Here is a 22,168-nt window from a genome sequence, read left to right on the forward strand (position 1 = left end):
TCACCTGAAGGATCTTCCTCCCTCATTTTCATCTGTATTAGAATCAGAGTGATTTCATAAATAGTGTTTCCCTTTTTGAATTCTGCAGGTAATCACTGTGCAGGTGATGAGCTGGATTTTTTCATAAGCTGTTGAAACATTATGGGAGACAGTTCTAAATGTCCACCCAATACCCATGGTAAATAAACTGTGAGGAGAAGCTGTGATGAGTGTGAGGTGAAGTATTTAGTGGTTTTGTGCCATGAGGTGTCCAAGTAACACATTTCTGGCCAAAGAGACATACATCGAGATGTGTTGAGCCTTTAGGAAGGCATTTGCTTTGCCGAATAAAAGGACAGACATGGCTATTTCAACTCTTTTCTACCCCCACTTCTTCCTGCTTTGAATGTGGACATGATGTCTCGAGTTTCAGCAGCCCTCCTGTGATCAGCTGATGATAAAAGTTAACTTTCAGAAGAATGGAAAGATAGAAAGCTTCTGCTTTCTTGGTGGACTTATTGAGGACTGGAACAAATTATCAACAATTGACTACTTTCAGATTTCTTATTATGTGAAAAAATTAAACCCCTATATATTTAGTCCTTTGACAGCTTTTGCCATTTGAGGCTGAATTCATCAGGACTGCATTGGGTTTTGGTAGTAGAAGCCTCTCACACTCGTGAATCAGTATAGTAAGCTGGACCATTTTTGAATGCTGTCATTGTTCTGCCTATGTGGTTGTTTCCGTCATCTTCTTTCATATGGTCGTTTTCCCATGCTGCAATTTAGAAAGTTTGACTCAAGTATTTTCTTGCTTAAATTCAAACTGTGTAGCACTAATTAACATTTTAATAATTAAGTTGTTTGTTTGTTTGTTTGGTTTTAGGGAGAAACTTCATTTTGGTGTTCTCCATTGAATCATACAAAAGTCTGATTTGAAGTATGGTGCCAAAATTCAGCAGGGCCATTTCCTTCTGGCTTTTTATGGATCCTTTTTTTTCTTTACTTTAAATTTTATATTAGAGTATAGTTGAGTTACAACGTTGTGTTAGTTTCAGGTGTACAGCAAAGTGATTCATTTATACACATATATACATCCATTCTTTTTCAGATTCTTTTCCCATATAGGTTACTACAGAATATTGAGTAGAGTACCCTGTGCTATACAGTAGGTCCTTGTTGATTATTTTATATGTAGTAGTGTGTATATGTCAATCAGAAACTCCTAATTTATTCCTCTGCCCCACATTCCCCATTTGGTAACCATAAGTTTGTTTTTGAAGTCTGTGAGACTGTTTTTGTTTTGTAAGTAAGTTCCTTTGTGTCATTTTTTAGATTCCTCACATAAGTGATATCATATGATATTTGTCTTTCTCTGTCTGACTTACTTTGCTTAGTATAGTGCTCTCTAGGTCCATCCATGTTGCTGCAAATGGCATTATTTCATTCTTTTTTATGGCTGAGTAACATTGCATTGTATATATGTACCACATCTTCTTTTTCCATTCCTCTGTCCATGAACATTCAGGTTGCTTCCATGTTTGGGCTATTGTAAATAGTGCTGCAATGAAGATTGGGGTGCATGTATCTTTTCGAATTACGGTTTTCTCTGGATATATGCCCAGGAGTGGGATTGCTGGACATATGGTAGTTCTATTTTTAGTTTTTAAAGAAACCTCCATACTGTTCTCCATAGTGGTTGTATCAATTTACATCCCCACCGACAGTGTAGGAGAGTTCCCTTTTCTCCACACCCTCTAATTGCATTTCTCTAATAATTAGTGATGTTGAGCATCTTCCAAAACTCTGTTGAATAAAAGTGGCAAGAGTGGACATCCTTGTCTTGTTCCTGATCTTAGGGGAAATGCTTTCAGCTTTTCACAGTTGAGAATAATGTTAGCTGTCAGTTTGTCATATATGGCCTTTATTATGTTGAGGTAGGTTTCCTCTGTGCTGAGTTTCTGAAGAGTTTTTATCATAAATGGGTGTTGAATTTTGTCAAAAGCTTTTTCTGCATCTATCGAGATGATCATGTGGTTTTAATTCTTGTTGATGTGGTGTATCACACTGGTTTGTGGATATTGAAGAATCCTTGTATCTGCTTCTGGGTCTTGCAACGGTAGTGGCATCCCGCACACTACCGGGGCAGCGGGGGCAGTGATTGGCGACTGCTCGCTGCTCGTGCGTGCTCCCCAGATGGCAGGGGCAGTGAACAGTGCCCACTCCTGGGTCTCCCAAAAGCAGTGGCAGTCTGCGCACTCCTGGGACACCAGGGGCAGCGATTGGCACCTACTTGTGGGTCTCCTAGTGGCAGTGGTGGCTCACGCCCACCACCGGAGCTCATGTAGGTCGTGTCCTGTTGCCTAAGAGTGCGTGCAGGGAAAGAAGCTCCTATGGCGGTCCTACCCCTCTCCTTGCACGTTTCCCCAACAATGGCACCTTGTCTCTCTGGTGTGTCCAAGCTTCTTCTGAGTACACCCTTGGTTGCCACACCCTAGCCTCTTCAGGCTGTCTCTGCACAGCCAATCCCAGCCAGTCCTCTACCTGGATCTGACCTCTGAAGCCTGAGCTTCAGCACCCAGCCCCTGCCCATAGTGGTGGAAAAGTGTCTCGGGCTGGGGAGCACAGGGTGGAGGTGGCCACCTGTGCCGGTCACCCTCCATCTTGCCTTCCTCAGACGGGTCGCTGCGCTCTCCGAGGCTCCGAAGCTTCTCCTCCATCCTGGCTGATCTCCTCACCGTAGGGCGGGCTTTGTGGGGTGCAGGAAAATTTCCTCCCTCGTAGTTCCCTTCCCGGGGTGCAGTTCCCATCCCAGTTCCTTTCTATATTTTTTCCCCTTTTTTCTTTTGTCCTATCCAGTTATGGGGAGGTTTTCTTGCCGTTTCAGAAATCTGAGGTCTTTTGCCAGTGTTCAGTAGATGTTCTGTGCAAATCGTTCCACTTATAGATGTATTTTTGATGTATCGGTGGGAGTAGGTGAGTTCCACGTCCTACTCCTCTGCCGTCTTTTTGTGTGTGTGTGTGTGTGTGTGTTAGTTTCTGCTTTATAACAAAGTGAATCAGTTATACATATACATATGTTCCCATATCTCTTCCCTCTTGCATCTCCCTCCCTCCCACCCTCCCTATCCCACCCCTCCAGGCGGTCACAAAGCACCGAGCCGATATCCCCGTGCCATGCGGCTGCTTCCCACCGGCTATCTACCTTACGTTTGTTAGTGTATATGTGTCCATGCCTCTCTCTCGCCCTGTCACAGCTCACCCTTCCCCCTCCCCATATCCTCAAGTCTGTTCTCCAGTAGGTCTGTGTCTTTATTCCTGTCTTACCACTAGGTTCTTCATGACATTTTTTTTTTCTTAAATTCCATATATATGTGTTAGCATACGGTATTTTTCTTTTTCTTTCTGACTTACTTCACTCTGTATGACAGACTCTAGGTCCTCTGCCATCTTGATCCCTAAGATCTCTCTATGAATTCTTGATACATTCAGCTGCATTACAGATATAACCATCATGTTGTGCTGATCAGAATAATTTTTGCTTCCTCAGTTCACTCTAAAGCATTAAACAACTCACTCCTGTGCTTCATCTTGACCCTTTTAGACAACCTGTGTACAGAGGAGCAGTTAACTCTAACTGTGCTTTGTTATAAGTTCCCACGAACTCCAAATTCGGCCTCTGAAAGTAGCCATGGCGGCAAGACTCACAGCCAAGTAGCCTCCACGTGGCCCACCTTGCCATGCCACTTTCCAGTGCTTACAGAGAGCACAAGAATCCTTGTCATAGTATAAGTTTCTGATAATTAATTGGACTGTCGCACAGAAAGAGGTGTCCTAGAATTTCAGTCAAGTATAAATCTTGTTTAAAGACTACATTTTTACCTGGTCCAAAGGGCGTCTTCAGATAGCCAAAGCAAAGTTGTAACAAATGTGTTTATCTATGTATGCACTTTAAAATTTTATCAAACCACCAAAAGTCACAGAAAATATGACATATGTAAACATTTGAAAAAGAAATTTAGGATAATCACCATCGGGAAAACATCATAGTTGTTGAGTGATTATATGATTCAGTTAACAACAGAATAAAATGTAGTCCTCGTTTTCTCATACATGGTAATATGAGATGAGTCTCAAACATCTGGCCTCATTCACCATACGCTCATTGAAGGTGTTGCTCTTTTTATTAAATTCTTCAGTGCTTTCTTACAATACTTGGGATAATAACATAGGCAAATTAATTCTTGATTAGAATGCCCATTAATTTACTAAACTAAGGCATAGTCTACCTGAATAGTTTACACAACATTTTTCCCCCCAAATATGAAGCTGATAAAAAAGGGAAAGTTTACCTGATTTCCTCCCATACCATGACAGTTGAATATACCCACTTTTTCATTTTCCTTGCGGCCCATGTTGTCTAAACATTGATTTGTTTCAACATTTCTTATCTAAAGGAAACACACAAAAATGTAAGTCAGAAGGTCTTTCTGATATTTTCAAATTGCAAATTGGTAACAAAATAATATGAGTTTGTAAGGAAATTTCTCCAAGGAGAACACATTGCTTTAAATATTTATTTTTATTTTTCTATGTCCAGTCTGAGATCTGTATAAGATTCTAAACTCTCATTCAAGTAAACTTGAATAGCATGAGCGTTGTCATTAGCATCCAATCCAGAGGCACTCTTTGTTTATAGCATAGTATCAGAAAAGAAGAAAACCTCTACATATTATAAATTAGGAATTCTTCCCAAAATCCTTTTAAAATTACGACAGTTTCCAAATTCCACTCAGATAACTATAGTGTATTCGTGATGTCCTATAGAGAAAGGAATAGAAACAAATTGGTCAAATATTCAAATTTATGTATTTTTAGTTGCTTCATTACTAGATGCTCCATTCTGTACATTTATAAAGATTAATTACACTGTTTATTTCTTTAGCTAAAATATACACATCTTTTTTCATTCCCAGTGCCAAACTTAGTGGAAAGCAGCTGACCCTAAGAAAGACTATTACAAGGCTAAATGGTGATTTCACATGAAAATTCTTCAAAACCAAGATTAAATTGCCAACTGTAAACATAAGATTCATGGTTTACACTCAGACACTGCATTAGTCCCATAATTAACATAACATTAATACATATTTGTGCCAGATGCAATTACAAAAGCCATTTATTGAGTTTAAAGATGCCCAGATTACTAAATCAAGCACAAGTGGATGTAAAAAAGAAAAACCTTTTTAGTAGATCAGTATTTTAGAATTTTTTCCTTAGTCTTACCTCCAAGTAGTATGTTTTGTACTTGTCCACTCTGCTTCTGAAAAGTTCTTCCCTCTGACTCTTATTTGGACACATATTACTGTTCACTCACACATTACTTGGATATATTTATTTATAATAGTTATCTACGCTTTAGGTACATGTTTCTCCCTACTGGCAAATGAATATGATTAGGAACTTCTATAGAGGCTGGAGTAGGTTTATACAATTCAACTTTTTTGTATGGTAGAGAACCCTGTGGTCAGGTAATGGTTCCCAGAGTTAGGAAAAGTATTGTCATTTGCAGTAAACCCCAATCAGCAATTGAAATTAGTGGGGAGTAGAATTCACACTTGGTAAGGGGTTGGGCAGAACTGAGCAGTGTGGTCAAGCCCTGTTCCAATGATTAGAGGGAGGCAAGAGTGGAAACAGAGAAACAAATAAGGAGACTATTGAGTCATGCCAGCAAGAGATGATGGTTACTTCGAATAATAGTATAACAGGGGAGGTGGGGAGGTCAAATTTAGGATGTTTTTAAGGTAGAGCCAGTAGGACTTGCAATTGAATTGGAAATGAGCTAGGAGAGAAAAAAAAGGCATCAAGAAGCATTACAAGGTTTTGGCCTGAGCAAATAGGTAGATGATGTTTCCATTTACTGGGAACAGTATTCTGAGTTCTTAACATTGATAACTGTATCTGTGGTCTTTATGCTTGAAAGTCCATTTTGTGGATCTGAAATCCTTGGCTTACAATATATTTCCTTGAGTATCTTTAAAATGTTACTCTATTCACTTCCAGCATAAATAGTTGCTTTTGAAAAGTCTGATGATTGTCTGATTTTCTTTCCCTTATTCTTACAAATGTCTGTTTGCCTGAATGCCAAACTAAGTCCAATAGGTTTACCACAACATATCTTAAAATTCATTCTGTATCACTTGCCCAGGTATATGGTGTTCTGTTTCAATATGTAGTTCCAAATTTATTTTCAAGGGTAAATGTTGAACAGTATTGTATTATATATAATTGAATTATATATAATTGAATTATATATAATTCAATAAATATTGAGTTATAATTTTTAGTGTTTATTTTGTTTCATTGCTTTTTCTCATTAGGAAATTCTATTATTTTGGATCTTCTTGCTTCTCTATATGCCATTTTCTATTCAATAGTTTTGCCTTTTATTTCTTTTTTATTTTTAAAGGTTTCCTCCTTTCCCCCCTCTAAAACTCTATGGCATTTTCTCCTGGGATTATTGACTCATCTGTTAAGTTTATCCTTCATTTCTGAAATGATTCATTCTTTAATTTCTAGTTCTTTCCTGCATTTCAGGCCCTCATTTCAGAGGTTTTTTCTAAATTTGATTTATATTGTTCTTTTACTTATTTTATCATTATAAAATTTCTCTTGGCTTGTTTTGAAATATTAGTTTACAATTTTCCTCTGTCTTATAAGCATAAAGTTTCAGTGTGCTTTCATTTTTTGTAGAGCTATCATTTTACTCTTTATTATCTTTATTCTTATGGTAGTGATCCTTTTCTGTTCTTTTCCTTTCCTTTTCTTTTTTTCTTTCAGGAAACAAATTCTCTGGATCTTTTAAGAGGGAGAATTTGATTAGTAAGTAATTTTTCCTCCTTCCTTCCTCCATCCCTCCCTCCCTCCCTTTCTCTTTCTCTGTCTCTTCCTTTCTTTCCCTTTTTCTGTCTCTCCCTCCCTTCCTTCCTGATGGGGGGAATCACCTGACATCTTTAAACTATTCTGATGCCTGGTATCTATGCCCAGATGATTCTCATTTAATTGGTATAGGGTGTAACCTGTCCATCAGGTGTTGTAAAGTCTCCCCAGGTTATTAAAATCTGCAAAGTTTGGCAAACACCATTCTGGAGGAAGGTATAGCATGTCTTGATATTGAATGGTGACATTACAGTTACTTTTTCTTTTCTGAGTAACTTCTTTTTCAGTGGTTTCCACCTGGGCTGCCCTGTAGACTCACCTGGAAAGCTTTTAGAATGTATTTCTACTTTGCTTCACCTTCATAGATTCTGATTCAAATGGTCTTGAGTAGGACCAGAATACAGTTAAAAGCTCCCCAGATAATTCAAATGTGTAATCAGGGCTGAAACTCCCCTTATCAGGAAAACACAACAGAGTAGTTGGTAACTAGAAGCCTGTTAATTTTGTGAATCGTTTTGAAAACTGAGTGCTGGTGGAAAGGTAAGGAGGTTTTCATAGCAAAGCTGATTTCCCAGCTACCCATTGGGTATGTTTAAGAATGTTTCCAGCTATACCTACAGGAAATGTTTACACTGGAGACCATTTCTAACTTCACAAATCTAGATCTGTTCCTGTATTTTTTTGAAGAGTTGAAAAAAATTGCCTTCTGTTTTTTGAGGTCTCTTGGTTCTGTTCAACTCTGCCATTTTTATTTTTTAAAAATGTTTACTGAAATATAGTTTATTTACAATGTGTTAGTTTCAGGTGTACAGCAAAGTGATCCAGTTTTATATATATATATATATATATATATAATATATATATATTATATATATATTCTTTTTCATATTCTTTCCCATATAAGTTATTACAGAGCATTGAGTAGTGTTCCCTGTGCAGTACAGTAGGTTCTTGTTGATTATCTGTTTTATATATAGTAGTGTGTATATGTTAATCACAAACTCATAATTTATCCTTCCCCCCACATTTCCTCTTTGGTAACCATAAGTTCGTTTTCAAAGTCTGTGAGACTGTTTCTGTTTTGTAAATAAGTTCATTTGTATCATGTTTTAGGATCCACATATAAGTGATATCATATGACATTTGTCTTTCTCTGTCTGACTTACTTCACTTAGTATGGTAATCTCTAGGTCTGTTCATGTTGCTGCAAATGGCATTATTTCATTCTTTTTTATGGCTAATATTCCACTGTATATATCAATATATACCATGTCTTTTTAAATTCATTCCTCTGTTGATGGACATTCAGGTTGCTTCCTTGTCTTAGCTATTGTAAATAGTGCTGCAGTGAGCATTGGGGTGCATGTTTGTTTTTGAATTATGGTTTTCTCCAGATGTGTGCCCAGGAGTGGGATTGCTGGACATATAGTAGTTCTATTTTTAGTTTTTAAAGAAACCTCCATACTGTTCTCCATAGTGGTTATACCAATTAACATCCCCACTAACAGTGTAGGAGAGTTCCCGTTGTCTCTACACCCTTTCCAGCATTTATTGCTTGTAGACTTTTTGATGATGTACATTCTGACCAGTGTGAGGTGAAACCTCACTGTAGATTTGATTTGCATTTCTCTCATAATTAGTGACATTGAGCATCTTTTCATGTCCTTATTGGCTATCTGTATGTCTTCTTTGGAGTAATGTCTATTTAGAGTTTCTGCCCATTTTTTGATTGGGTTGTTTGTTTGAGATGGAGCTGCATGAGCTTCTTGTATATTTTGGAGACTAATCTCTCTCCGTTGCATTGTTTGCAAATATTTTCTTCCATTCTGTGGGTTGTCGTTTTGTTTTGTTTATGGTTTCCTTGCTGTGCAAAGCTTTTAAGTTTAATTAGGTCCCACTTGTTTGTTTATTTATTTTTTTCATTACTCTAGAAGGTGGATCAAAAAAGATTGCTACAGTTTTATGTCAGAGTGTTCTACCTATGTTTTCCTCTAAGAGTTTTATTGTATCTGGTCTTACATTTAGATATCTAAACCACTTTGAGTTTATTTTTCTGTATGGTGTTAGGGAATGTTTCATTCGTTTACATGTAATTGGCCAGTTTTCCCAGCACCACTTGTTGAAGAGACTCTCTTTTCTTCATTGTATATTCTTGCTTCCTTTGTCATAGATTAATTGACCATACATGTGTGGGTTTATTTCTGGGCTTTCTATCTTGTTCCATTTATCTATATTTCTGTTTTTATGCCAGTACCACACTTTTGATGACTGTAGTTTTGTAGTATAGTCTGAAGTCAGGGAGTCTGATTCCTCCAGCTGCATTTTTCTCTCTCAGAATTGCTTTGGCTATTCGGGGTCTTTTGTGTTAACATACAAATTTAAAAAATTTAAGTTCTAGTTCTATGAAAAATGCCATTGGTAATTTGATAGGAATTCACTTAATCTGTAAATTGCCTTGGGTAAGTAGTTATTTTGACAATATTGATTCTTCCAATCCAAAAACGTGGTATATCTTTACATCCCTTGGTGTCATCTTTGATTACTTTCGTCAGCATCTTATACTTTTCCAAGTACAGGTCTTTTGTCTGCCTAGGTAGGTTTGTTCCTGGGTATTTTTTTCTTTTTGATGTAATGGTAAATGGGATCTTTCCTTAATTTACATTTCTGATCTTTTGTTTTTAGTATATAGGAATGCAAGAGATTTCTGCATATTCATTTTGTATCCTGCAACTTTACCGAATTTATTGATGAGCTCTAGTAGTTTATTGGTAGCTCTTTAGGATTTTCTATGTATAGTATCATGTCATCTGCAAACAGTAACAGTTTTGCTTCTTCTTTTCCAATTTGGATTCTTTTTATTTCTTTTTCTTCTCTGATTAACATGGTTAAGACTTCTAAAACTGTGTTGAATAAAAGTGGCGAGACCATACATCCGTGTTTTGTTCCTGATCCTAGAGGAAATGCTTTCAGCTTTTCAGTTGAGAATGATGATAGCTATGGGTTTGTCATATATGGCCTGTGTTCCCTCTATGCTTACTATCTGGAGAGTTTTTTAAATCATAAATGGGTGTTGAATTGTGTCAAAAGCTTTTTCTGCATCTGTTGAGATGATCATATGGTTTTTATTCTTCAGTTTGTTAATATGGTGTATCACATTGATTTGTGTATATTGAAGAATCCTTGCATACCTGGGATAAATCCCACTTGAACATGGTGTATGATCCTTTTAATGTATTGTTGGATTAGGTTTGCTAGTATTTTGTTGTGGATTTTTTGCATCTACATTCATCAGTGATACTAGCCTATAATTTTCTTGTTTTGTGATTGTCTGGTTTTGGTTTCAGGGTGATAGTGGCCTCAAAGGATGAGTTTGGGAGTGTTCCTTCCTCTGCAGTTTTTTTGGAATAGTTTCAGAAGGATAGATGTTAGCTTTTCTTTAAATGTTTGATAGAATTTGCCTGTGAAGCCATCTGGTCTTGGACTTTGTTTTTTTGGAGTTTTTTCATCACAGCTTCAATTTCAGTACTTGTGATTGGTCTGTTCATATTTTCTATTTCTTCCTGGTTCAGTCTCAGCAGGTTGTGCATTTCTAAGAATTTGTCCATTTCTTCCAGGTTGTCCATTTTATTGGCATAGAGTTGCTTGTAGTAGTCTATTATGATCCTGTGTATTTCTATGGTGTCTGTTGTAATTTCTCCTTTTCCATTTCTAATTTTTACTGATTTGGCCCTCTCTCTCTCTCTCTTTTTTTTTCTTGATGAGTCTGGCTAAAAGTTTATCAATTTTATCTTTTCAAAGAACCAGCTTTTAGTTTCACTGATCTTTGCTATTGTTTTCTTCATCTCAATTTCACTTATTTCTGCTCTGATTTTTCTGACTTCTTTCCTTCTACTAAGTTTGGGTTTTGTTCGCTCTCCTTTCTAGTTGCTTTATGTGTAAGGTTAGGTTGTTTATTTGCAGTTTTTTGTGTTTCCTGAGGTAAGAATCCACTGCTATAAACTTCCCTCTTAGAACTGCATTTGCTGCATCCCATAGGTTTTGGATCATCGTCTTTTCATTGTCATTTGTCTCTAGGTACTTTTTGATTTCTTCAGCAATCCATTGGTTGCTTAGTAGCATATTATTTAGCCTCATATGTTTGTGTTTTTTACAGTTTTTTTCTTGTGTTCAGTTTCTAATCTCATAGTGTTGTGGTTGGAAAAGATGCTTTATATGATTTCAATTTTCTTTAATTTACCAGGGTTTTCTTTGTTGCCCAGCATGTTCTCTTACCTGGAGAATGTTCTGTGTGCAGTTGAGAAGAACTGTGTTCTGCCACTTTGGGGTGGAATGTCCTATAAATATCAAGCCCATCTGGTCTGTTGTGTGTGTCATTTAAAACTTGTGTTTCCTTGTTTATTTTCTGTCTGGATGATCTGTCCATTGGTGTAAGTGGGGTGTTAAAGTCCCCCAGTATTCTTGTGTTACTGTCATGGCTGTTAGCATTTGCCTTATGTATTGAGGTGTTCCTATGTTGGGTGCATAAATATTTATAATTGTTATATCTTCTTCTTGGATTGATCCCTCAATCATTGTGTAGTATCCTTCTTTGTCTCTTCTGAGTGTTGTTGCTTACTCCAGTTTTTTTTTTGATTTCCATTTGCATGGAATACCTTTTTGCATCCTGTCACTTTCAGTGTGTATGTGTCCCTACCTCTGAAGTGGGTCTTTTGTAGACAGCTTATATACGGGTCTTGTTTTTGTATCCATTCAGCCAGTGTACATCTGTTGGTTGGAGCATTTAATCCATTTACATTTAATGTAATTATCAATATGTATGTTCTTCTTGCCATTTTGTTAATTGTTTTAGATTTCTTTTGGTAGGTCTTTTTCTTCCTTTCCTCTTTTATTATCTTCTCTTGTGATTTAATGACTTTTAGTGTTGTGTTTGTATTCCTTTTTCTTCTTTGTGTGTATATCTATTATAGATTTTTGGTTTGCAGTTACATGAGGTTTTGATATAGCAGTCTATATATATATACACAAGATTGTTTTAAGTTGCTGTTCTCTTAATTTCAAATGTGTTTCCAATATCCTGCATTTGTATTCTCCTCACGATTGCTGGTTTTGATATCATTTGTGTGTGGATGGTTTACTAAATGTTTGCCTTTACCATTGAGCTTTCCCATTCCTAATTTTCTTGTTTAGAGTTGTGGCTTTTTCTTTTTCACCTAGAGAAGTTCCTTTAGCATTTGTTGTGAAGCTGGTTTGGTGGTGCTGAATTCTCTTATTTTTTGCTTGTCTGTAAAGTTTTTGTTTTCTCTCAGATCTGAACGAAAGCCTTGCTGGGTAGAATATTCTTAGTTGTAGGTTTTTTCCTTTCATCACTTTAAATATATTGTGACACTCCCTTCTGGCCTGTAGAGTTTATGCTGAAAAATCAGCTGATAACCTTATAGGGATTCCCTTGCATGTTACTTGTTGCTTTTCCTTTGTTGCTTTTAATATTTTTTCTTTGTCTTTAATTTTTGTAAGTTTGATTAATATGTGTCTTGGCATGTTCCTCCTTGGGTTTATCCTGTATGGAACTCTGTGCTTCCTGGAGTTGAGTCAGTGTTTCCTTTTCCATGTTAGGGAGGTTTTTGGCTATAATCTCTTCAAATATATTGTCAGGCCCTTTCTATGTCTCTTCTCATCCTGGGACCCCTATAATGCAAATGTTGGTGTTTTTAATGTTGTCCCAGAGGTCTCTGAGACTGTCCTCTTTTCTTTTCATTCTTTTCTCTTTGTTTTGTTCTACAGCAGTGATTTCCACCATTTCTATCTTCCAGGTCACTTATCAGTTATTATGCCTCAGTTATTCTGCTACTGATTCTTTCTAGTGTATTTTTCATTTCAGTTATTGTATTGTTCAACTCTGTTCTTTATCTCTTTAACTGTTTTTGTATTTTCTCGGTTTGTGTCTCCATTCTTTTTCCAAGATCTTGGATCATCTTTACCATCATTACTCTGAATTATATATTTTTCAGGGAGATTGCCTATCTCCACTTCAGTTAGTTGTTCTTCCAGGGTTTTATCTTTTCCATTTGTCTGGTGCATATTCCTTTTCCATCTCATTGTGTCTGACTTTCTCTGTTTCCAGTCTCAGTTCCACAGGCTGCAGGATTGTATTTCCTCTTGCTTCTAGTGTCTGTTCCCTGGTGGGTGATGCTGGTCTAAGAGGCTTGTGCAGGCTTCCTGGTAGGAGGCACTGGTGCCTGCCTATCGGTGGGTGGAGCTGGGTCTTGTCCCTCTGGTGGGCAGGCCGTGTCAAAGGGTGTGTTTAATGGACAGCTGTGGGTTCAGGAAGGTTTTAGGCAGCATGTCTGCTGATGGGTGGAGCTGTGTTCCCACCCTCTTGGTTGGTTGGCCTGAGGCATCTCAGCACTGAAGCCTACAGGCTGTTGGGTGGGGCCAGGACGTGGTGACAAAATGGCAGCCTCCTGGAGAGTTCATGCCAATGAGTACTCCCCTGTACCTCTGCCACCAGTGTCCTCTTTTCCACCCCCCTGCTCTCCAGGAGACCAAGACTAGCAGGTAGGTCTGGCCCAGGCTCCTATGGAGTCCCTGCTTTTTCCATGGGTCCTGATGTGTACCCTCCAAGGGTGGAGTTTCTCTTTCCCCCAGTCCTGTGGAGTTTCTGCGATCAAGCCCCACTAGATTTCAAAGCCAAATGCTCTGCGGGGTTCCTCCTCCCAGTGTTTGACCCCCAGACTGGGGAGCCTGATGTGGGGTTCAGAACTCTCACTCCTGTGGGACAACCTCTATGATGTAATTATTTTCCAGTTTGTGGGTCACCCACTCAGTGGGTATGGGATTTGACTGTTTTGCACATGGGCTCCCTCCTACTGTCTCATTGTGGCTTCTTCTTTGTCTTTTAGATGTATCTTTTTTGGTACATTCCAGTCTTTTTTCAAGTCCAGTGGTTGTTTAGCAGTTATTTGTGGTTTTGGTGTTTTTGTGAGAGGAGGCAAGCTCAAGTCCTTCTACTCTGCTACCTTGTCTCTACCGCCACCCCCCTGCCGCACCCTGACCTCTCCCATGTTTATCTGGACTTTGTCACTATTGTCCCTACCTCCATAAGTTGGGCTTTATTCCCTGAAGTTTCTCCTGAGAAAGAGCTTCAGCTATTGAGCTGTAAGAATTCACAGGCTGCAGAGTTTTCAGACCCTTCAGACATTTAGAGAGGGGACTTTTCACTGACTTGCACATTGGATTTTATGAAAACACTTCTCCCAGTTTCAACTACTATCACTAAATTGGCATAAAACAATTTCTCATGAGTATCTGTTGGCAACTCAGGTGTTATCCTGGTCTCATTTCTGTCAGACACCCCATTGCTTCCTTTTTTTCCTACTGCAATGATTGTATTATATGGTCATGAATTTTACAGGTCATATTTTGGGATTGGTGAGAATACCTTGTCACCTAATTTTATTGTTAAAGTTGTCCATCAGTTTTTGGTTTTGCTAACCTGGATGCTCTCTCTGCCTCAATGGAGGAATTCAAAGAGATTCAAACATATGTCACTGCTGCTGCTATGTTTTTCAGAATTCCAGAATAGACTCATTTTGGGGACTTCATGAAAAGGAGCCTTTTTTATTCATGACATGTTCTAACTTTTCTGAAAATTGGTTTGATGGTTTCCAGACATGTAATATTAATTGTCCCTTAGAATGCAGCAGGTGCTAAGAGGATATAGTATAGGAACCCAAGTCGAATCTGGTGAGGCTGGCTGGATATGGGTTCTAGGAGACTAGAAATAATTAGGAGTCAGTCGTTTTAGGAAAGCTGTCAGAATGAGACAGGGATGGCAAGCACCACAATAATAATTATTATTTATAATTGTTATTGTATGTGCCATGAACTATCCCAAGCACTTATGTGTAATAACTAATTCAAAACCAACCTATTACCCCAATTTTACACATGAAAACATTAAGATACAAAGAGGTTAAGTAGTTTGTCCAAATAAGTTATGGAAAGTTATTATAGTGAGTTTGGGAATTGCCTAGTCCTACCATCCAGACAGGTAGGCAGGCAGTGTTGTTCAGAAAGGAGGCCTATAAAGGAGGAAGGGAGGATTAAGTTCTAGTTGAATAAAGGTAAATGACAGGTCATCCAGACAGTGGCAAAGACACATGGAACATGAAAGGGGCCTAGGATCAGACCTGAGGAAGCAGGTCAAAAAGGCTAGAAGCAGAGGCTTCCCTGGTGGCACAGTGGTTGAGAGTCCACCTGCCGATGCAGGGGACATGGGTTCTTGCCCCGGTCCGGGAAGATCCCACGTGCCGCAGAGCAGCTGGGCCCATGAGCCGTGGCCACTGAGCCTGCGCATCCGGAGCTTGTGCTCTGCAACAGTAGAGGCCACAGCAGTGAGAGGCCCATGTACCGCAAAAAAAAAAAAGGCTAGAAGCAAAGTGGTTTCCATGCTGAGTGTCAGACTGTTGGGCCCCGGTCATGAAAATGACTTCTGGCTATCATGACATTGGATACAAATATGGAGTGTCAGGGAACAGGGCTATCAATACCCATCTTAAAAAACTGAGAAGGACATATCATCTGGATAGAGACAGTATCTTGTGAGTAGTCCTACGATATCCAGAGTTTTTAAATAAAATGCATGTACACCTAGAAGGCAGCCTGATGTACATCAGGTTATTCTCAAGTCAATGAGCCTAACAGTGGGAATCTGTAATATTTTCTTCAAACATAAAAATAGTCACTAATGTCTTCTGACAGTCTTCAACAAGCAAATCTTAATGTGCAGTGTAAGATACTGGCATACAGTAAAGTTCAAACTATGCATCTCATCTTTTGAGATGCAAAGGATGATCAGATATAGGATGATTTTGCATGATTTTAAAATCAGAACCGTTGTAAGAACACCCTGGAACTGAGGCAAATATATATATTCCTAAAGAATGTTATTTAAGCAGAGAAATGAAATTTCAGGAAAGATTCTGATCTTGTCACTGGTGTCATATTACCTGACAACACCAATTGCTTGATGATGCCATTCATTAATCCTGAGAAAAATCTAGGCAAACAAACATGGAGGAACTTCATCCATAGAAACTGCTTACAGAATCCAACCTGTATCAACATAGGTAGAACATACGGGTAGTTCTGCATTCTGAGAAATTCTTGTGACTCATTCCTTATGTTGTGGTATAACTTTGAATATATGGTGTAGGGCCAGTGTAGTTTTAACTTTGTTGTCTGCTTTGACATTTCTTTGTTTACACATAATCTTTTATTGCCTGAGAACAATCTTTCATGACATAAACTTGGGAGTATTTTTCCCACTTGTGTTTTGATGTTTGAAATCAAGTCTTTTTCTAAATGTTTCTACTCATTGGTAGTATCATTGGTAATGTTCTTACCACTTGCACGGTTTGTTCATTAGCTTTTGCTCCCTCTGCTGGATTGTAACAGCAAGCAACAATGAGAACTCCAATTCTAAAAAAGAGTCATAGACTGCCACCTCCACCACCTTTGAAGTTCAAAACTAACAGGTAAACTTCATTCTAAAATAAGAGTCTAAACTTAAACTAGCTTTTTTTGGGCTTTAATTACGCCAACACATGCTTATCTTTCAACTGCACATTATGTTACTCATTATTTTAAATATGTCAACCTCATTTGGTTTCTCTTTACTTTGTAAAGAAGGAAATTGGCACATTTGCAGTGAATTCCAGAGTTTAATGTTAATATTTGCATGTAATTAATTGCTGCAGTGAATATGTATTTAAGTATATTTATTTTCTCTTTACCAAATTTATGAATAAATCAGAAGGATGGTTTTACACAGAATTGCAAAAATCTATTTAATTAACAAACCCAAGCTGACTTCTCTTATGTAAACCTGGGTTTAGAATGTCCTGTGAGATTTAAAAATTATGAGTATATGATATCTTAACCTCCTTCAACAAAACAGTAAAGAATACAGAAAACTGAACAATTTCATTTAGTTTGGTGGATAACAAGAATCCTAGGAGAATTCATATGCCTAACTGGAAGTTTGTGCCAATACATATTTAAGTGATAGAATTGATTCTAATTTATTTATCAGCAGTGTAAAGTAAAAAGAAAAAATATTTTTTCTTGTAAGATACTTGCTCATTTTGTCCATAGGTGGGTTACCCAGCCCAACATTCTTGAAGGTTAACATCTGATGAAGAGTAATACATTCTGCCTGTATATGTGCATATTTAGTTACACTGGGATGAAAATCAGCTACTGGTCCCAAAGAGTTTTGGAAATATCATCATGGGCAGAGAGAATGCCCCCACTTGTGCCAAGTTGTATAAAATGAGGCTTTCTTACTGGTTATCCTATTAAAGGGTCAAGAAGATGGTGAATTTATAAATAGATCTCCTGATTACCAACAGAGGCTCAAGGTTTTAGCCTCTGCATTTGGCAGTAACTGATTTTATCCTTAATCCCTGCAGTCAATAGATGTCTATTTTTAGTTAAATTTGCTCTTTAACAATATTTAAGGAATACAGTGTCAATGTGTGCAAGGATCTTTACTAGCTGATAAGGTTAAAGAATACAAGAGGAGAAGGAAGTGCTGAGGTCAATCAGGCAGTACAAAATGCAGAGACTAATGTCAAAACGTCTTCCAAGCAACATGCAAATGCAAATATTAAGCCCCAAGCGTTAAAAGTCACTTGGCTCCAGCAAGCCTCTTCTCTCCCTTCTTGCCCTCTCTATTCTTGTGTTCTGCATAGCTCACATTTTTCCAAAATGCTGGCCCGTCTGAGGCCAAAAGTTTAGGGTGAAGCATTACTACTTTAGAAAGCCATTTTTCAATCTTATATTTGAATTAGCTTTTATATTTACAAGATCAGAAGCTGACATGCTAAATAAACATAAGCTAAAGGGCTACTTAAGAGAGAATTTAATGCTGCAAGAAGCTCTACTTCCTTATTCCATTATGATCTGCTTACTAAGTCTAAAAGGCATATGCTTCATTAAGCTACTTAATTAAAGGTTTTAGTTCAAAGCAATTGCACAGCTTTTAACTTCCCATTGGAAACTGCATGTAATTCACGGGCTGGATAAAATAATATTTCAATTACCTGAGTAAAATGCAAATGTAAGAAATTAAGACAGCTATCTGATATCAATACTGATGATTATTTTGGTGACAATACACGATAATAGAAACTGAATATCATGTTTGCCTCTATCTTGCAATACAACTAGGGAAGTTAAATTGACATGAAAATATATTCATCAGTGCACTGCAATATTAAATATCTAGGCTTTGAAAAACACTGAAACTCAAGGAAATTGTAAATTGTTAAATCCTAACAATTTCATTTGAAATTAAGCGAGGAGTACATATGAATTACTACAAAGAAATAACTTTGTCCTCTAGATAAGTAGCTTTGGACACCTGATACCACTTTGAGACTTTGAGAGATAGTACCTTCATATATAAGGAAAGGTAGTTTTTTACATTTTTAAATTGATGGTTAATGACAGGTAGTAAGAAAGAAAGAGATTTAAGTAAATGACTGTTGTCCATTAACAGTTCATCCCGAACTCATTATCAAAGTGTCCATCAAATTATGTATACATGACTAGGCAAAATTGAATTAGAAAGTAGTGCTTGGTGAATCTATCCTTCTGTTTCCAAGGAAACAGGTGCAGGATTGCATCTCTTTAAGGATGGTTTTAAAGTGGAAAACTGCAGTACATTAATATTCCAGAAAGTTCAAAACTTAATATATCTCATAGATTTTTGAATTTATTGGGTTTTTGAAATAGCAGCTTATAGCATGCCTATATACCACATGTTTATTTCTACTTAATTTCTTATCTGTTTGTTTGATGCTCTTTTGCCATCCCCCCACCCCCATTTCAGTAGAATGGCTTAAGAGTAAAGGGCTTTCCTTATTGACTTTGCATCATTAGCATATAACACAGGTTCTAGCTTAATCTCTTATTTAATAAAAGCATTTTGAATGAATAACATATAGTAATATAATCTATTTTCTCCTTCTTGTTATAAGACAACTGAGCTTTACTGTCGGACTAAAATGTATTGAATCCTGACTCCAATATTTAATTAGCTCTGTGAACATTAGGTCAATCACATGAACTTTCTCCATATAGGTTCCATATTTAATTGGGGATAATAACAAAACCTAAGTCATGGAATTGTGATTTTTAAATACTGCAATTATTATTAAGCATCTAGGATAATGTTTGACATAGTAAGAAAACAATAGTAGCTATAATAATTACAATACCTGTAACTACTGGTGCTGCTACTAATTCTTGCTAGGTGGTGTTGTAGATGCTCTATATCCTCAATCATCACTATAACCTTGTATGATTACCTTCCTGCTGCTGACAGGTACCAGAGAGAAGACCTAGTGCTACTTGAGTCCTAAACTGTGAGGTCAGTATTTAAACCCTCGTTTGCTTGATTCCGAAGCCTGGGAACTTTTCAGTACAATGTGCTGCCTCTTCTGGATATGTTTCAAAATTTAATCGTTTTTCAAACGATTTCTGTAAGATTCATTACAGAAGATAGTTACTTTAAAATCAGTAGGTTGTATAAAGGAATTTTCCCACACTTATTTTCACTCTTTCAGAAAGTCAGTTAATTAGGTTTCTTGATGTAGTACAGGAAAGCATAAAACTGAATTTTTAACATGGAAGTAAACATCTAGGTTCCATTTCAGAGTCCTGAATCTTTCTCAGGAGTCACCCCGGTGGCCTCAGAGAATTTCCAAAAGCCCTCTTTACTCATGTCTGTCTTGTTATATAGGCCCTGGTCATACCTTCTTTTAGAAAGAGTTACCAATGTTTACTCATCAGCTGGGTCCACTGATTACCATGGGAGAAATACTCTACTACAAGAATAGAAAAACTCCCTTCTTCTAAAGGTACAGTCAGATTCACACTTGATCCAACAAACTTTTCAGTGAAGAAATGAATGTTAGATATTTTATTGGGGATCTTCAGTAGAACTAGATTATAACTCACATGCAAACAGTGTTCCAGTTTAAGAAACACTCATATTTTATGTACTGAATATAAATAAATCCCTGTGACATTAGTGCTAACATGGGAATACTGCATATTTGAAAACAACAGCAATGACACCCTCCCAATGAAAACAAACCCCCAAACACCAGAGGCACAGGACTAGTGACTAAAGTTATACCTAGAAAGTAGTATATTCAGTGTTATTACACATGAACCTTTGCACTACAGTATTCAGATTAATGTTGAATAGATGTAAACTGAAAAATTCTATAGAGAGATATTTACCTGGCTGATGAGTAAGTGGAGATTTGGCAAACAGTGCAAGGATAAGGCACAGAAAAACAGCCTTTAAAAACAATTCAGCTAGGAACAAATTGCATTTTTTTTCTTTAATTATTTTCTAGTTAATCACAAGTGATGTTTAGAGTGGATAAAGTCATAGATGTCTTGGAAAATGCACCAAAAAGTATTAGACTGAATTTTCAGATACTCTACTGTTATGACCTATAAAAATGGCAGATTCAACAAATGTAATAAATATTTTTGGAATGCATGTATTATTGCTGTTGAAATGCTTTAATTACAACCAATATTAAATTAGTTTTGATTCTCAAACCTAATCCCCATTATAATCCCCATTAGGTGGGAAGTTAACAGTATGGAACATATAATTCGTAAAGGAATAATTCTTATTTTGAGCAATTGAATATGTATTAGGAACATATGCTTGTATAGTTATGACGAAGCCAATTTTTAAATTTCTAAAGATAATGCTTTGTGACTATATTACCCAATCTACAGATTCAATGCAATCCCTATCAAATTACTAATGACATTTTTCACAGAATTTGAACAAAAACATTGTAATTTGTATGGAAACACAGAAAGACCCTGAAGAGCCAAAGCAATCTTAAGAAAGATAGAGCTGGAGGAATAAGGCTCCCTGACTTCAGAATACACTACAAAGCTAGAGTCATCAAGAGTATGGTACTGGCACATATACATACAGAAATATAGATCAATGGAACAGGACAGAAAGTCCAGAGATAAACCCATGCACCTATGGTCACCTAATCTATGAGGAAGGAGGCAAGAATATACAATGGAGAAAAGACAGTCTCTTCGATAAGTGGTGCTGGGAAAACGGGACAGCTACGTGTAAAAGAATGAACTTAAAACACTCCCTAACATCATACACAAAAATAAAATGGATTAAAACCTAAATGTAAGGCCGGATACTATAAAAGTCTTAGAGGAAAATACAGGCAGAAACTCTGACATAAATCGTAGCAAGATCTTTTTTGATCTACCTCCTGGAATAATGAAAATAAAAACAAATGGGACCTGATTAAACGTTTAGCTTTTGCACAGCAAAGGAAACCATAAACAAAATGAAAAGACAACCCTCAGAATGGGAAAAATACTTGCAAACGAAGAGACCCACAAGGGATTAATCTCCAAAATATACAAACAAACAACTCAATCAAAAAATGGGCAGAAGATCTAAATAGACATTTCTCCAGAGAAGACATACAGATGGCCAAAAAGCACATGAAAAGATGCCCAACATCACTAATGATGAGAGAAATGCATATCAAAACTACAATGAGGTATCACCTCACACCAGTCAGAATGGCCATCATCAAAAAATCTACAAACAATAAATGCTGGAGAGGGTGTGGAGAAAAGGGAACCCTCCTATGCTGTTGGTGGGAATGTAAATTGGTACATTCTATGGAGAACAGATGGAGGTTCCTTAAAAAACTAACAACAGAGCTACCAAAGGATCCAGCAATCCCACTCCTTGTCATATATCTGGAGAAAACCATAATTTGAAAAGATACATGCACCCTAATGTTCACTGTAGCACTATTGACAATAGCCAGGACATGGAAGCAATCTAAATGTCCATCAGCAGAGGAATGGATAAAGAGGTGGTACGTGCATACAATGGAATATTAGCCATAAAAAAGAAAATACTGCCATTTGTAGCAACATGGATGGACCTAGAGATTGTCATACTGAGTGAAGTCAGAAAGAAAAAGACAGATATCATATGGTAGCACTTATATGTGGAATCTGAAAAAAAGGTACAAATGAACTTATTTACAAAACAGAGTCACAGATGTAGAAAACAAACTTATGGTTACCAAGGGGGAAAAGCAGGGAGGGATAAATTGGGAGATTGGGATATCTACCACACTGCTATATATAAAATAGG

General features: G+C 37.2%; 1 protein-coding gene across 1 annotated transcript in view; it reads right to left on the reverse strand.

Annotated features, from left to right (window-relative positions):
* GALNT13 (polypeptide N-acetylgalactosaminyltransferase 13) overlaps window positions 1-22,168 on the reverse strand; it is a 223,947-nt gene that overhangs the window by 39,846 nt on the left and 161,933 nt on the right. Inside the window, exon 8 of the mRNA XM_007466908.1 lies at window positions 4,332-4,430. Within this exon, the coding sequence (XP_007466970.1) occupies window positions 4,332-4,430 (99 nt within the window). The remainder of the gene's footprint in view (window positions 1-4,331; window positions 4,431-22,168) is intronic.

This window comes from Lipotes vexillifer, unplaced genomic scaffold (genome assembly GCF_000442215.2).
Source record: "Lipotes vexillifer unplaced genomic scaffold, Lipotes_vexillifer_v1.1 scaffold1440, whole genome shotgun sequence".
Classification (NCBI taxonomy): Eukaryota; Metazoa; Chordata; class Mammalia; order Artiodactyla; family Lipotidae; genus Lipotes; species Lipotes vexillifer.